This window comes from Mandrillus leucophaeus, unplaced genomic scaffold, assembly GCF_000951045.1.
Source record: "Mandrillus leucophaeus isolate KB7577 unplaced genomic scaffold, Mleu.le_1.0 Scaffold777, whole genome shotgun sequence".
Classification (NCBI taxonomy): domain Eukaryota; kingdom Metazoa; phylum Chordata; class Mammalia; order Primates; family Cercopithecidae; genus Mandrillus; species Mandrillus leucophaeus.
The window spans coordinates 2,228,423-2,245,547 of NW_012108441.1; the positions used below are offsets into that span (position 1 = coordinate 2,228,423).

At 43.7% G+C, this 17,125-nt stretch overlaps 1 protein-coding gene across 1 annotated transcript in view; it reads left to right on the forward strand.

The window, feature by feature from the left end:
• KAL1 (Kallmann syndrome 1 sequence) overlaps window positions 1-10,861 on the forward strand; it is a 71,665-nt gene extending 60,804 nt beyond the window's left edge. The window contains exons 4-6 of the mRNA XM_011966846.1: window positions 7,782-7,921; window positions 8,076-8,138; window positions 10,777-10,861. Of these exons, the coding sequence (XP_011822236.1) occupies window positions 7,782-7,921; window positions 8,076-8,138; window positions 10,777-10,861 (288 nt within the window). The remainder of the gene's footprint in view (window positions 1-7,781; window positions 7,922-8,075; window positions 8,139-10,776) is intronic.
• Window positions 10,862-17,125: the final 6,264 nt, after the last annotated feature.

The window sequence follows — 17,125 nt, forward strand, 5'->3', positions numbered from 1 at the left end:
CTTGGATAAAGTTTTAATTTCCTTATTGCTTCTATTATTTTCCTGGAGAAATGAAGGAAATGCTTTCTCAATTGTTAATGCTTTCTTTCACTCTTGTTTTTTGCTCCCTGAAAGAATACAAGTAACAGTTATGGTCTCCTGCCCTGTGAGATCAGACATCCTGTAATTGATGAGATTTCCTGTTACAATCAGGATATCACTAGTGTTCAGGTCGAACACCCCAGTTGATAAATTAACAGATTTGTGAGTCCCTTCATTGGTCAGTGAGGTGCAGAGTGCGGAGGGTGTCTCTTTCTCAATACCTCATCCAGGGAACAGGAGATAAGCCTCCCTGCTCTCCTATCCTGGGGGCTCTCTCAAATGCAGTGGAGCTTGTTAGCAATGAAAGACTCACACGCTGGGAACCGGTGCACCCCTGGCCGCTGACAGAGATAATAATACTGACCTCCGGTCACTTGACAAGGAAACTCTCTTGTGTGGTTCGACTTCCCACTGCTTCAAGCCAATTCAGAGGGTACTGGACGGGCAGATTAGGGATTTATATGCACAGCTCTCTGCATTACCAGCAGGGTGTCCTCAGCATCAGGCCATGGAGGCAGTTCACATGCAGGGGCCACTGAGGGCCTGATGCTCCCTGCCATAAAGGTGGGTTTGCAAGCTCCCATTGCATGCAGAGTGGGCTCCAGTTTTACCTCAGTCTGACCTCAGAGGAGTGGGGTGTTGTAAACATGACTGGGGTGTGCGTGTGTGTGCACCTGTGTGTATGTAAAGCCAGACATCAGTCTACTACTGTGATTTCTTCCAGGGAGAGATTTTTGAATGCAATTTAAGAAACTTGGGAAGGGGGTAGTCTGGGGACATGTTGGTCAAAGGATACAAAATTTCAGTTAGGAGGAGTAAGTTCAAGAAATCTATTGTACAACATGGTGGCTACAGCTAATAATGTATCGTATTCTGGAAAATCGCTGAAAGAGTAGATCTTGAGTGTTCTCACCACAAAAAAATCAATATGTGAAGTAATGCATACGTTAACTACCTTGAGTTAACTATTCCACAATGTATACATATTTTAAAGCATGTTATGCACAATAATTATATACAGTTTTTATTTGCCAATTAAATAATAATTTTTTAAAAGTTAAAAAAGAAAGCAAATTAATTCCTGTCATTGGAATTTTTTCACTTATGATCTTGTATACTCGTATACTGGTCTTGTATATATACTGTACTACAGTATGCCATGTATATGGTGCATATATATACTATGCAGTATATACTGTATAGAGTATATATATATATAATGTAGTATACAGGACCATAAATAATAAATAAATAAATAAATATATATATACACTCACACATAATATGCAGCATTATCATATAAGTTATGTATAAATGTTGATTTATTTGACAAAAGATTGCAAGGTGCTACTCATACAGATATAGATCCTGCCTTCATGGAGCAGAATTAGTACACTAAACACAGAAGGTCTTAAGAAAGTAAGGAAGGCAGCATTTGCTCAGTTAATACTCATGGTATTACATGATTTTGAGAAAATAGGGTACTATGCTAAGAAAGATAGATATGAATTATTGCAAAAGTTCTCTGAGGATATGAACTTTTGAAGAGTAGGGTTTTCTAGGTAAAGAGAAGAGCAGGTGTAATGGCACTGAGGTGGAAAATTATTTGGTAACTTTAGAGAAGTTTAAGAAGCTGCTATATCATGACAAGACACCCGGCGATAGGGCCTTAGAGGATCAAGTCTTTTATATTCTGTATAAAGTGCAGTGATGGAAGCCACAGAGGCTATAAGTAGGGGAATGATTTGACGCAAGATATTTTGGGGAACGATGGAGAAGGCTGAGAATGGAAAGCGGGAGTCTGGTTCCGAAACAAACACACTAATTTAGGCAGAAGAGGTGGGTAGCTCACTCAGGTGAGGTTACAGTGAAGGCGGGGTGAGGTGGATGGATTTCGGGAGACGGGAGGCAAAATTGGCCAAGGTTGGATACGAGAAGTGAGGGAGATGGAAACATCCGTTCTGATGCCAGTTTCTTAGGAGAGTGGGGAGAAAGGCCAGTTACTTAGGTGAAGGCGACTGGAGGAGGAGCAGCCGGGCTTTTCATTGTGTGAAAACGGGAAGCCCCATTAAAATTCATTTTGGGCAAAGTAAGTTTAAGCCTGTGAGATTATATCAAGGGGAGCTACTAAACAGACAGGTGGACATCTGAAGTCTCTGGCCCAGAAACAGGACTAGAGATGTAAAATTCGAGTTGTCCAGAATTGCATGGTATTTATTATGGCCATCTAGGAAAATTCTTGTGTAAGTTCAATATTTCTGTGCATTGCTGGGATTCTTCCAGGGTTTGGCCCTAGGAATATTTGTAGTTGCTTCCCTCAACGGTAATTTAGCAAGCGTGGTTGGAGAGATGAGGACTGGCATTTTCTGAAATGTTGGCCTCAGTGAGAAGGCGACATGATGGATGTTAGGTGGTACAGCCAATTGGAATCAGAGGCTGAGGAATGAGGCCAACGCCACTTCCAATCCCAACTCTCGGCTGCATCCATCACCATTATCTCCCTGCCCTTTTCTTCTCCAAAATAATGATTAGAAAAACAAAACTTTACCTTGCAGTTTCATGAGGCTTCGAAAACATAAAGAAATCATGATTTCTGTAAATGTTCTAGTACATCTTAGGCGCTATGCTGATAGATACTTTATAAACTCCGGGGAAGAAGGAAATGATGAGCCCAGATGCTGATGATGGGGAACCACTCCTGAATTTCATTTATTTATTTATTTTTTTACTCCACAGATTTACAAACAGAACAAGCATACTTTGAATGGAAGTAATCACATAGTTCCAACACATTTTGTGGGGGAGGGTTAGAATTTATGAATAAAAAAGATAGTAAATGTTTTCTCTACTTTTTTCTCATTGTTTATCTATTGGGCAAGCTACCTTTATGTCAGCTGTACTTGGATGAAAGTTACTTAATAGTATATGCAGACTGGTGTGTTTACCCTATGCAAATGACGGTAAGATAATTAAAACAATCGGTTCTGTGTGTCTGTTTTTCAGAAAACTTCTATATAGGATTCTAAATTGTGCTTTCTTTCTCATCTACCACATCATCCCTACCCATCCACCTTCTTTGAAGGACTGTTAATTTCAACACACAGCCTTTGTACTTAAGTGATAAATTCTCAGAGGTATCATCCTTAGTTAAATATTACACATGAAATTACCTATAGTATGATGTACATACATAATAGTAGGTATGTTATTAATCATGTATATAAGAATATTAAGCAATCTGGGATTTAGAAAATAATAGGCTATCTTTTTTTTTTAGCGGTTTTGGGCCTGATAAGGCATTCCATTTCAGACCCTGTGAGGTCTATTGGATGCTGAATATCATCAGCCATATGATGATTTGGAGTGGAAAATAAAGAGTTCCCATATCCTGCCTTCCTCCTCCCTGGTATTTCCCCTACTGTTTTCTTGCATTAGTGTGATACATTTGTTACAACTGATGGATTAATAGCAATACATTACTATTAACTATAATCCATAGTTTACATTGGGGTTTACTCTTGCTGTTGTATATGCTGTGGTGTTTGACAAACCCATAAAGTCATGCATCCACCTTTACAGTATCTTATACCATAATTTCCTAGTCCTAGAAATACCGTGCGCTATGCCTGGTCATCCTTCTCCCATTCCACACCCCTGGTCTTCTTGTTGTCTTCATAAGAGATGATTTTTTTCCCTTTCTCTTTTGGCTATTTCCGCTTAGCCGCAATGAAAGGACTTGCTGTGACGCTTTGAGGGAGGAAGGCACCACCAAGTGTCCCTTCAACTTCCCACACACAGAGCCAGACATCTCCAATTACTGAGAGACAGCTTTGCCTTCTCTGACCTCCTGGGCAAAAGGCTGTCAGGTGGCAGAGAACAGCTGCAGATAAGCAAGGAGGAAGATGAAAAGGAGAGTGAGTCAGAACTCCTACCAGGCTCTGGAGACTTTTGATACTGTGACTCCCCTTTCTCATCCCAAACCTTTTGACTCAAAGTTGATCAATCAAACGATGGATTGTGGCTAGAACAGTGGAAGGTTAACGGCTCCCACAGGTTGATTTGCCTCAATTGGGTCGGTGGTTTTCTGGAAGTTGGCACCTTGCACCTTTGTTGATAATCCCAATTCTGGTACTATAGACGTGGAGGTTTTCATTGCTATTGTTTTAACTTAGTAGACCTTATGTGTGCCTCAGTTCACAATTGCAGAAATGTGGAATCAACCCAAATGATCATCAATCAATGAGTGGATAAATTGTTATTTTTATTTATATATATATATATATGAATGATGGACTACTATTCAGCCATAAAAAGGAATGCATTAATGGCATTTGCAGCAATCTGGATGAGATTGGAAACTATTATTCTAAGTGAGGTAGCTCAGGAATGGAAAACTAAACATCGTATATTCTCACTCCTAAGTGGGAGCTAAGCTATGAGGATGCAAAGGAATAATAATGACATAATGGACTGTGTGGACTCGGGGAAAGGGTGAGAAGCGGGTGAGGGATAAAAGGCTACAAATTGGGTTCAGTGTATACTGCTCGGGTGATGGGTGCACCAAAATCTCACAAATCACCACTAAAGAACTTACTCATGTAACCAAATGCCACCTGTTCCCCAATAACCTATGTAAATAAAAAAAAAATTTAAAAAAGACCATAAATGCGCCTGACACTTGACACTCGTCAGCATTTTGCAGTCATTCAGACCTCATTGCGCTTCTACCAAATAGTTATTCTTCTTTTCTTATTATACACGTGGGGAATGCAGGAGTGACAAGATTCTAATCCAGCCCATCTGGCTCCACAATTCATGCTCTGAGCTCCCCTACTCCCCTAATCCTCCACAGCTATACTCTTCCCCTTTCTGGCCAGGCAGGATTTGGGAGAATGCCTTCTAAAAATACACTGCTCCTTTCTAGTATTGGGCCACTAAAATCCCTTACCTTACTCTCTTACTAAATCCCTTACCTCACTCTACCTTACCTTACTCCTTCTAAGAAGCAACCCCCATATGGCTGATGATCTGGGTCTGAAATGGACAAAGGGTGTGTGACCCACGTTACAGTCAACACTTTGTCTCCTGCCCACTGTGCAAGCCCCAGCCCACTGTCGTTTTCATTCTCTGGAACTCTGCTTTTCTATTTAAAGTGTGAAGTGATTTGATGAGATGGCTTCCTCTGTTTTTGTCTAAAATTAAGGATGAAGTTCTAAAACTTGAATGAAGCTCTTACAGTGGTGCACACCTTTAATCCCAGGTACTCTGGAGGCTGAAGCAGGAGAGTTGCTTAAGTCTAGGAGTTTGAGTCCATGCTGGCCAACATAGCAAGACTCTGTCTCAAGAAAACAAAACAACCAACCAACTCCCCACTCCCATTCCCCCCCCCAAAAAAAAACTTGATGGAAATTAGAGAAGCATTTCATTTGTCCAATACAGGAAGGCTTGAATCTCCAGTCAAGCCAGTGTAAACTCATTTCCTCCACTTTTTAGACTAGAATGTTGGGGTGCTAGAATTTTAAGGAAAAATTTCAGCAGCTCCGAGCACCTAATGGGACAGCCTTGGGTGAAAGCATCAGGAGGATAGAGTTTCTAATTTCTAACACCTATGGAGTTCTGCACCATTCAGCCCAAGCCGTGGGTAATGGCTGGCCTGAAAATGGAACTTTTTCATAGTCAAATTAGCCTAGAGCAGGGTATATTTTCTCCCTGGCTATTCCCACTGCTAATATTTGGTGTATTTGTTTGGGGCAGTTTCCCATCTTGGGGTGATGTTGTCTGGGCCCCCCTCAACCTCATCTTGGGGCACACAAGGTGAAGTGAGTTGTGTGAGAGTCAAAATTTCCAGTTATGAAGAAGCCTGGAGACAAGGAGGAAGTGGAAAGTTGAAGGGGACTTATCAGCGCCGATGTCAATCTCCATATTTTGGATGGATGCCACAGTTTCATTTAGTACAAAAACAATCTGTCCATTTTTGCTTCTTGGGCATGTGGGGAATGTGGAGCATTTTTCCTCTGAAGGTCATCCCTGTGTCGAGATACCATTTTGTGACTGTGGGGATGTATCAATTTAGATTTTTCAATGTTCATTGTAACCAACTATGAAGATGCTTCAACACGTTGAAAGTTACAACAGGAAAACACAATTTTGCAGATTTTATGACTCCATTGTGTGTGTATATGTATACATTTTCTCTCAGGCTCCAGGAACCTTATTCATTTTTTATTATAACATTTATGATATAGGGAAAATAATCTAATACTGGTTGGGGAATTGTTGAATTGCTAATAGTGAAAATGTAAACATTTTTAACCTCTTTCTATTTCTTCTATTTTCCCTATAACCATGTTATTCTTTAGAATTTGTTAAATACAACCAAGGGGACTCTTCATACTGGTAAATATACATCAAAGATTATATAATAAGGTTAAAATTTGGGATTTTTTTTCTTTTCTTTTATTAGTATCATATTTGTTTTTAGAGACAGGTTGTTGCTCTGTCACCTGGGCTAGAGTCCAGTGGCGTGATCATAGCTCACTGCAGCTTTGAACTCCTGGCCTCAAGCGATCCTCCTGCCTCAGCCTTGGGAATACAGGTGCATGCCACCATGTCCAGCTAATTAATTTTTTTTTTGGAAGAGACAGGATCTTGCTATATCGCCCAGGCTGGTCTTGAACCCCGGGGGTCAAGCAGTCCTCCTGCCTCAGCCTCCCAAAGTTCAAGCATCATAGCTGTTAGCCACCAAGTCTGGTCTTTCTCTTCTCTTTCTTTTTAAAAAATAGGGCATGGAAGACTTGGAGTAAAGAAAGGCCAGCGTTTTAAATGTTAAAGAATATCATCCAAAGTAATTTGCTTTGCTATAATAATCATGGTGGATATTGCCACCATTATCTTTTTTAAGTTATGGAAGGTCAACTTAACTGATTGTTTCATTTTCCAATACTAGTAACTTATATAAAAGGAGAATTAAAAAAATATTTCAGTGAATTGGGTCCCCAACATCTCAGCACCTGCAATATTTATATCCATATTGAGTAGTCTTAATAATGAAATACTTTGATGTTTTAGAGTTCAACAATTGTCTTTACGAGCATGAGAAAGGCAATACACACCCATTCAAAATATGTAAAGAATGGAAATAGTTGGAGGGGAAAAATGTTGCCCATATATCTACCACCCAGCTATTAGCATTGGACAGTATTACATTCCACTATTTTTTTCCAAGATTAGAAAAGTCTTTCGTATTAACAAGACCTTTTGACTAGTGACTGAGTTAGGGAGTGCAATATCTCACCTCCGAAGTACAACTCTGTGACAGGTCAGCTTGGGCACTGCCAGGCACTTTCTTTATGCATTTAGTAATTTGCACTCTGTTTTAAGGCAGAGCTTTATCTTCTTATGTGTGTGTTGTCACTATGGATTCATGGGTTCTGAAGTGTTCAAATGGGTTGGAATCCATTCCCGCCATTATTTGTTTTGATATCCAGTTTGTCACAGGTTTGACTTGTGGGGAATTTTGAAGCACACTGCTGCATGTGTTGGATGCGTGCCTGTCATTTTGGGAGCACATCCCGTCTTTGCAGCATGATGGGATGTTTCAGGCTTGTCTTGTGGTTCTCTTGCTCATGCCTGGGATCAGCTCTATCTCAGAGGGGTCCCGGGGACACTTTGTTCATCATTTTGTGTGCCTGCTTATACAGTGTTCACAAGAGAGCCCTGGGGGAGACGATGTACATAAAAACATCTGCTTCTGCAGACCTGTGAAAATGTGCCCCAAAACCGTAAACATTGAATTCTTCAAAAAGAGAAACGGTGCTGGAGAAAGAATGCAGAAGAGCCTGTGACGGAGACAGAGACACCGCCATGGCTGGCCTTCTTTGTTGCCCTCTGTGCCTGCTGAGATTTTACCAGGAGGAGAAACCTATCTGCAGAGACCACTAGATACCCTTGTGTCAGCAGGCTCTCCTCTTAACTTGCACCTTATTTGGTTTTAGGCTTGCAAATCAAGTTCATCAAGGGAGGGCGAATTTGTTTATGGAAGAGGCCCAACTGAAAAGGTAAAGGGGTGTGTGTGTGAGTGTGTATGCACGCATAAGTTTATTTTGTAGTGACTGGAATTTCTGTATTGCTGTCGCAGAGGCTACAAAGTACCATATTAAAAAAAAAAAAAATCCCAGGCCGGGCGCGGTGCCTCACGCCTGTAATCCCAGCACTTTGGGAGGCCGAGGAGGGTGGATCATGCGGTCAGGAGATCGAGACCATCCTGGCTAATACAGTGAAACCCTGTCTCTACCAAAAAAGTGCAAAAAAATTAGCTGGACTTGGTGGCGGATGCCTGTAGTCCCAGCTACCCTGGAGGCTGAGGCAGGAGAATAGCGTGAACCCGGGAGGCGAAGCTCACAGTGAGCCGAGATCGCACCACTGCACTCCAGCCTGGGCGACAGAATGAGACTCCGTCTCAAAAAAACAAAAACAAAACCAAAAAAAACATTTACTTTATTTTATGTTCCGGGATACATGTGCAGGACGTGCAGGTTTGTTACATAGGTAAACGTGTGCCATGGTGGTTTGTCACACCTATCAACCCATCACCTATGCATTAGCTATTTATCCTGATGTTCTCCCTTCCCCCGTCCCCTTGACAGGCCCCAGTGTGTGTCCCCTCCCTGTGTCCATGTGTTCTCATTGTTCAGCTGTCACTTATAAGTGGGGTTTGGTTTTCTGCTCCTGTGTTTGTTTGCTGAGGCTCCCAGCTCCATCCATGTCCTGCAAAGGACATGATCTCTTTTTATGGCTACATAGTATTCTATGGTGCATTTGTACTACATTTTCTTTATCTGGTTTATCATTGATGGGCATTGGGTTGATTCCATGTAATGTAATAATTGTATTAGAAAAGGTAGATCCTAGGATTAGTGGGTGATTGGTGGAAGGACAGTGAAGGTGTGGAAAGTCTTTGGGCAGGCACAGTTACCTCTTCACAGTACCTCATGGATCACATTCAGGGGGAGTTAGTAGGAAACACAAGATGGAAATTCGGGCCATGATGCCAGCAAGCTTTGTTCTGGCCAGGCTCCAGTTGGCTCTATTGGTTCCAACTGATTTCAGCCAGTTTTGTTATCTTACAAGCATAGGGAGTTTCAGCATTTCAGCAGGTTGTTTCTTTTCTTATCTGCCATCCTGCAAACTCAAGAATTTCTGTTAGTCATTGGTTTCTTTAACTCCTTGGGGCACAGTTTCAGTAGGAGTCAGGAAACTGCCAGCAGCCCAAATCTGCCCTGCTACCTATTTTTATATGGCTCATGAGCTAAGAATGGGTTTTGCATTTTAAAATGACGAAAAAAAAATCCAATGAAACAGAACGTTTTTTGACACATGAAAATTATATGCAACTTAAATTTCCGTATCTCTTATCAGTTTTCTCAGGCTGCTGTGATAAAGTATCACAAACAGCTTTGCTTAAACGACAGAAATTAATTGTCTCACAATTTTGGAGACTGGAAGTGTGAACCAGGGTGTCAGCGGGGTTGGTTCCTTCTGAGACGGCTATGAGGGAGGGATGAGTTCCAGGCTTCTCTTCTTGGCTTGTAGATGTTCTTCCTATGTCTCCACATCTTTATTTTATTTTATTTTATTTTGAGACAGAGTTTCACACTTGTTGCCCAGGCTGGGCACAATCTTGGCTCACCACAACCTCTGCCTCCCAGGTTCAAGCGATGCTCCTGCCTCACCCTCCTGAGTAGCTGAAATTACAGGCGCCTGCCACCACGCCTGACTAATTTTTGTATTTTTTTTAGTAGAGATGGGGTTTCATCATGTTGGCCAGACCGGTCTTGACCTTCTGACCTCAGGTGAGCCACGGCGCCTGGCCTTCTCCACATCTTTTTCCCTTTATATGTCTCTGTCTATGTACAAATTTTTCCTTGTTATAAGGAGACCAGTCATTGGGTGAGGGCCCACCCTAAACACCTCATCTTAAGCAACTACATTTGCAAAGACTCTATTTCTAGATAAGGTCACATTCCAGGGTACTGGGGGTCCAACATATCAATTTTGGGGGGAACACAGTCCAACCCATGACAGCATCCCACATGAAATGTTATTGGAGCACAGCCACACTTACTCATTTTCTTATGGTCTAGGGCTGATTTTGCACTACTCCGGCAGAGTCAAATAATTTCAACGGAAACTGCCTGGCCTGCGAAGAGGCAAACCAGGACCTGTGGTGTTATATCCAGAACCCAATGAAAAATGAGAATGCAAGGCCCCTTTGAAAAATTAAGAATCTGAAGACAGAGATGGCAAAGCATTAAACCAAGGTTGGGCCCCTTCTAAATGTGGGGCCCTGTGTGACTGCAGTTTGCTCACCCATGAAGCCATCCCTGCCTAAAATATCCACTATCTGGTCATTTACAGAAGAAAACAAAAATTGTTGGTCCTGCATTAAGAGCAGAGCTGGGAGTGACAGCTTGGGCTTCAGGGGCATCAACCTGATGCAGGACCACAGAGGCATCAGCCTGAGTGTAATCAAAAGATGCCAAGAAACAAGGTTCATGTAATTTACCAAGGACTAGTGTTGGTTTAGTTCCTCTTTCTTCTTTCATCTTTGTAGAGTTTTCTGCGCTCAGCGTGTCCTTAATGGTCACTGCAGCTTGCTCCATTTCATTTGAGTGTTTTAAACCCTCTTTCCTGCAGCTTCCCGGAGAGGACGTGCTCCATGTTTGATGTCCGTCCCTTAGAGTATGTGATCGTAGCACATGCACCCTGGCAGAAGGGCTAGTTGAAATGTGATGCTGTTGTTTTTAAGCTCTTAGAAGTAACAGTGCTAATTGGGATTTTGATCAAGTGTGCTTGCCGTCTGAGCAGTCCAGGACCATCAGGGGGCAAGGACCACATGGAGATCATGGGGAAGGTGGTTCTTTATTACCTTTGTTATGGCTGCAACCCTTCTGGGCTATCTCTAGTGTTTGGACTTGTAGTCAAATGTAATCCTTCATTAAGATCAAACAGCCAACAGCATTCCAAAACGTCTCCTGTTATAGGCTATATTCTGTCTTCCCTGCAAATTCAGATGTTGAAGTCCTAACCCCCAGTTGCTCAGAATGTGACTGTATTTGGAGTTAGGGTCTTTAAAGGGGTAATGAAGGTAAAATGAAGCCATTAGCGAGGGCCCTGATCCAATAGGACTGGTGTCCTTATAAGATGAGGACACAGACACATAGAGAGGGACGACCTGGTGAGGACACAGGGAGAAGATGGCATCTACAAGCCCAGGAGAGGGGCCTCAGGAGGAACCAGCCCTGCCCACACCTTGATCTTGGACTTTCAGCCTTCAGGACTGTGGGAGAGTAAATGTCTGTTGTTTATAAGCTGCCCGGTCTATGGTATTCTGTGATAGCAGCCTGAAATGAACTAAGACATCTCAAAAGAAGAGGAGATGAGGACATAGACACACACAGAGGGACAACCACATGAGGACACAGGGAGAAGACAGCATCTACAAGCCAAGGAGAGAGGCTTCAGGAGGAACCAGCCCTGTCCACACCTTAATTTTGAACTTCCAGCCTCCAGGGGTGTGGGAAAATAAATAGTCTGTTGTTTAGGCTGCCCAGTCTATGCGATTTTATTCTGGCATTTGTAGAAAACTGACCCATCCACCTAGATCCTCATAATTTCTCACCTGGCTGCTCTGTGTATTGCTGTAACGTGTAGTGTATTACTTAAAAATGTCTTCTACTTTGCACTGCTGTGGTTCTCTTGTCCTCCTGCTTGCTGTTCAGCTTCTAGGCCTGCCCCAGCTTGTAGCACTCTCTGGGACATTAAAGTTTTATTTATTGTGATAAGTATATATCAAAGACATGCTACTTACAGGATACTCTATATATTCTTTAGGGCACGTATTCATAGGAAGCATGAAGCAGAGTTTGTATTCTCAACAAGATTATATCATAGTTTTGGGTTAAAGTCTATATACATCTCTCTTTTTAAAAACAAATTTTTTTTTGTAATTATAGACAGGGTCTCACTATGTTGCCCAGACTGGTCTCGAACTCCTGGACTCAAGCAATCCTCCCACCTTGGCCTCCTAGAAGGCTGGGATGTCAGATATGAAGCCACCGTCCCTGGCCATATCTCTTGGCCATAAAATGAGGTGGGTTTTAGTGCCAGTCTGGCAAGCTGGCTGACCTTGGGCATGTCATTAAAGTTCATGGTGCAAGCAAAGGTTAGTATTAATAACCCATCAGGGAGAAGTATGTACAAGGGCCAAACTTCAGTCTGATGTCTAGTCAGGAGAAGGCAGAGGAATGGGGAGAACACAAACAAACCTAAGTCACTCTCCCAAAGACAATGTCCAAATGTCCACCTGAGACCTTTTTGTGTGTGTGGAACAAGACACAAGTTTTTGTGTGTGTGGAACAAGACACAAGTTTTTGTGTGTGTGGAACAAGACACAAGTTTTTGTGTGTGTGGAACAAGACAGTGTTGCCCAGAGAGCTGCCTCGGAAGTCATTTTCAGGGATGGGTTTCATGTATGCAGGAAGGTAGCCCCTTCCCCTCTATGCTGGCTGCCCTGTGTTCAGTGGGTGTCAGGCTGCTGTCTGCTCTTGTTCCTGTTTCCCATGAACATTTCTACCTATGTCTGCCTGAGAACCTGGCCAAAGTGCAAAAGTGTCCCTCCTCCAACCTGCCATCTACTCTCTTTTTTGCTTTCTGTTTTTGTTTTTAGAGACAGACAAGCTGGGCGCAGTGGCTCACGCCTGTAATCCCAGCACTTTGGGAGACTGAGACGGGTGGATCACTTCAGGCCAAGAGTTTGAAACCAGCCTGGCCAACATGACAAAATCTCGTCTCTACTGAAAATACAAAAATCAGCTGGGCGTGGTGGCGCATGCTTGTAGTCCCAGCTACTCAGGAAGCTGAGGCAGGATAATTACTTGAGCCTGGGAGGTGGAGGTTGCAGTGAGCCAAGATCGCACCACTGTACTCCAGCCTGGGTGACAGAGTGAGACCCAGAAAAAAGAGAAGAAAGAAAAGAAGAAAGAATGAAAGAAAGAAAGGGAGGGAGGGAGGAAGGAAGGAAGGGAAGGGAAGAAGGAAGGAAAGCAGAGAGGGAGGGAGGGAAGAAAGAAAGATAAAGAAAGAAAGAGTCTCACTGTGTCACTCAGGCTGGAGTGCAGTGGCACAATCAGAGCTCACTGTAGCCTCTACCTCCTGGGCTCATTCAATCCCCCTTACTTAGCCTCCAGAGTAGCTGACACTACAGGCACACACCACCACATCCTGCTAATTTTATTTTATTTTTTATTTTTTTTTTAGACAGAGTCTCATTCTGTCGCCCAGGCTGGAGTGCAGTGGCATGATCTTGGCTCACTGCAACCTCCGCCTCCCAGGTTCATGCGATTCTCCTGCCTTAGCCTCCTGAGTATCTGGGATTACAGGCGCACACCACCACACCTGGCTAATTTTTTGTGTATTTTTGGTAGAGACAGGGTTTCACTATGTTGGCCAGACTGGTCTTGAACTCCTGACCTCGTGATCCACCCGCCTCAGCCTCCCATAAGTGTTGGGATTACAGGCATGAGCCACTGCATCTGGTCTCCCTGCTAATTTTTTATTTTATTTTTGTGGAGACAAAGTCTTGCTATGTTGCCCAAGCTGGTCACAAACTACTGGCCTCAAGCAATCCTCCCACTTTAGCCTTCCAAAGTGCTGGGATTACAGGTGTGAGTCACTGTGCCCAGGCTGCCATCCACTCTTGATTATGTTTCCACAACATTCTGGTGCATGCCTTTTTTTTTTTTTTTTTTTTTTTTTTGAGACGGAGTCTCACTCTGTTGCCCAGGCTGGAGTGCAGTGCCGCGATCTCGGCTCACTGCAAGCTCCGCCTCCTGGTTTCACGCCATTCTCCTGCCTCAGCTTCCCGACTAGCTGGGACTACAGGCGCCCGCCACCACGCCCGGCTAATTTTTTGTATTTTAAGTAGAGACGAGGTTTCACCGTGTTAGCCAGGATGGTCTCGATCTTCTGACCTCGTGATCCGCCTGCCTTGGCCTCCCAAAGTGTTGGGATTACAGGCGTGAGCCACTGCGCCCGGTGGTGCATGCCTTTTTACCTGCAAAGTGAGAGCAGAAGAGGTAGTCCTCTAATCTAGGTGGTGTAATCTGAGGGCTTGTGAGGATATTTTCCAGCATATCTTCATCAAGGAGGTTGTTCCAGGGCTACAATTATTCCATTCGAATTTTTGTGACCCCCTCTAAGATGAGACTGCTCCTGAGAGCAAGTATTACATTTATTCATACATTCAGTCCCAGAATGAATTCATCCATCCAACAGATAGATATTCATTGAACAATTCATAAGTATCTTTGGCATGGAGAAAAAAAACAGACGAGTCCAACTTTTAAGCAATGCATAGTTTCAGGAGGGAAAACAAGCAATAAAGAGGAAATTTTAATAGCTTGAAAATGCTGTAAGTGAACTGACAGGGAAAATAGGAGAAGGACCCATAACCCTGGGACAAATTAAAACTGACCTCTAAGGAAGAGCTAGCTAATTGGAAGCGTGGGAGGTGGAGGGGTTTGGCAGTGTCCTAGGGAGGTTGGACAGCGTGTTACAAGAAAGCAGCAGGCACCAGGGCGTATCTGAGGCATTGAAAGTAGCTGAGCTCATGCGGTAGGGCATTAACCATGTCCCTTCCATGGTGCTCGCCAATGCATTGAGCACCCACAGCTCTTTCTGCTGCATCTGCCACTCTCTACTTGAGAAATTCCCTATTCTGACTGAGAAGCGGGCTAGAGGCACTGGGAGTTAATGCCCACGGGAGCCGCCCCCAAGTGCCAATAGACAGGAGGTAGTAGATGAGAAATACTGTGGCTTCCCTGTTACTTAAGAAGGAGAACAGACTCCCAGTGGTTCCCAGTGCAGGTGACTCCCAGGTACTCAGAGCATAAAGCATTACCTTAATGTACCCTGGACTCCCTTCCATCCCCTGCCTCACTTCCCTTCTTCCTTATTCTCCATCTTAGGATCATGTAAACCCAGACTATGCCAAGCTCTGAGGTTAAGAGCACAGTCCTGGCTGGGCGTGGTGGCTCATGCCTGTAATCCCAACACTTTGGGAGGCTGAGGTGGGCGGATCACAAGGTCAGGAGATCAAGACCAGCCTGACCAACATGGTGAAACACCATATCTACTAAAAATACAAAAATCAGCTTGGCATGGTGGCGCGCGCCTTTAATCCCAGCTACTCAGGAGGCTGAGGCAGGCAAACTGCTTGAACCTGGGAGGCGGAGGTTGCAGTGAGCCGGTATCGTGCCACTGCACTCCAGCCTGGACAACAGAGCAAGACTCCATCAACAACAACAACAACAACAACAACAACAACAAAAAATGCACACTTCTCCAAATTGCCAAGTATGTTCAAGACGTCTGCCCAGCCACAAGTTAAGGGTTTCTCAAAACCACCCTCAGGTTTTGCAATTTGCTAAAAATGCCCCCAGGATTCACTGCAGACTGTTACGCTAAGGCTCACGTCTATTACAGGGATATGATCTGAATCTGAACCAGCCTAAAGAGGAGTTCACAGGGTGGAGTCTGGGGAAGTTCCCAATGTGAAGCTTCCATTGTTTTCAGAATGCATTTCCACACATGGTAGCATGCACGAAATATCACCAACGAGGGAAGTCACCTGAGCTCAGTGTCCAGAGTTTTTACTGAGGCTTCATGCTGTAGGCATGATTAATCGAGCTACGACCCATGTGGTTAAAATCACTCTCTGCCTGCCCGCTTCCCACTTCTCTGGAGATTGGGCTCATAGCAATTGGCCTGGAGGGGCTCTACCAGGTGTCTCCTAACTAGCAAAAACTAACAGGCGTGGTCCTAGGGGCACCATGAATAACAAAGACATCTACCACTCAGGACCTCCCAAGTTTAGAGATTGCCTCCCAGGGATAGGGACAACAGACCTCCCTTTGAGTGAGACCAGATTTCTTACTGCGCAGACTCCCTCAGCATGTGTCTGGGAAACCTGAGGTACTGGCTCATTGGGGGAACATATGGTCATCTGGGGGTGAATGCCAAGAGCCTCACATCGGGAAGTGAGCTTGTCAAGTCATGTATGGCTTTGAGAACTGTGTTCCAAAGAGCCTAACTTTGTAGAACAGGGATCCATGCCATGCACAAAGGTACTGGCTTCCATGGGAAGAACCAATTTGTAGAGACTCAGGAGGCAGGGAGATGGGTAAGAAGATATTTGCAATAATTGCAACAACTTCAGTAGAAAAGCTTAGCAACTTAGATGAGGATGAATGAGTGGCTCAGGGCATAAAGGAAAATGGAAAGTCTGCCCCAAAGGATGAGGGCAGTAAAGGTTCCAAGCAGCTGGATGGACAGGGTATGACTGACTCATATCATGAAAGCAACCAAGAAAGTAGGTGCCTTAAATATTGTTGGGCAAGACTCACAGGTGTGCTTTTGTCCCTATTGTATTGACAAGAAAACTGAGGCAGAGAAAGGCTACACAATTTGCCAAGCTCCCAGGACATTTCACAACAAGGCATTCTGATGCATCAGCCTGTGCTTTTAACCATTGCTGCTGGATCAAAGGTATAGAGGCAACAGGTTTAGCCCTGCTTTGATATGAGGAAGGATTTTCTCCCAATTTGACACATTTGCAGGAATGCAAAAATATGTCTTGTGAAGGTGCTGGAGATGTGCAGGTGGTGGCTTGGTCAGATATTGCAGGCATAAAAATTGGGGCCTCTTTCAATTTTCTGATTCCTTAACTCCGTTCCTGATATTTACCAGGTGCTACCCTTGGCAAGGGCTAATGCTCGTGTGTGCGATAATGGTGTTGGGCATTGATTCTAGGATTCCTGGAATCAAAGAAACGATTTGACGGTTCTGCTTACTCATAACACTGATGTTTTCGGGGGCTTGGACTGAATGACATACCATCAGATAAAATTACCTTCTCCAGTTTTTCCTAGCCAGGGAACTTTCTATGAGAGATGAGCTTGCTTTGTAATTGCTAGAGCCTTTGCTA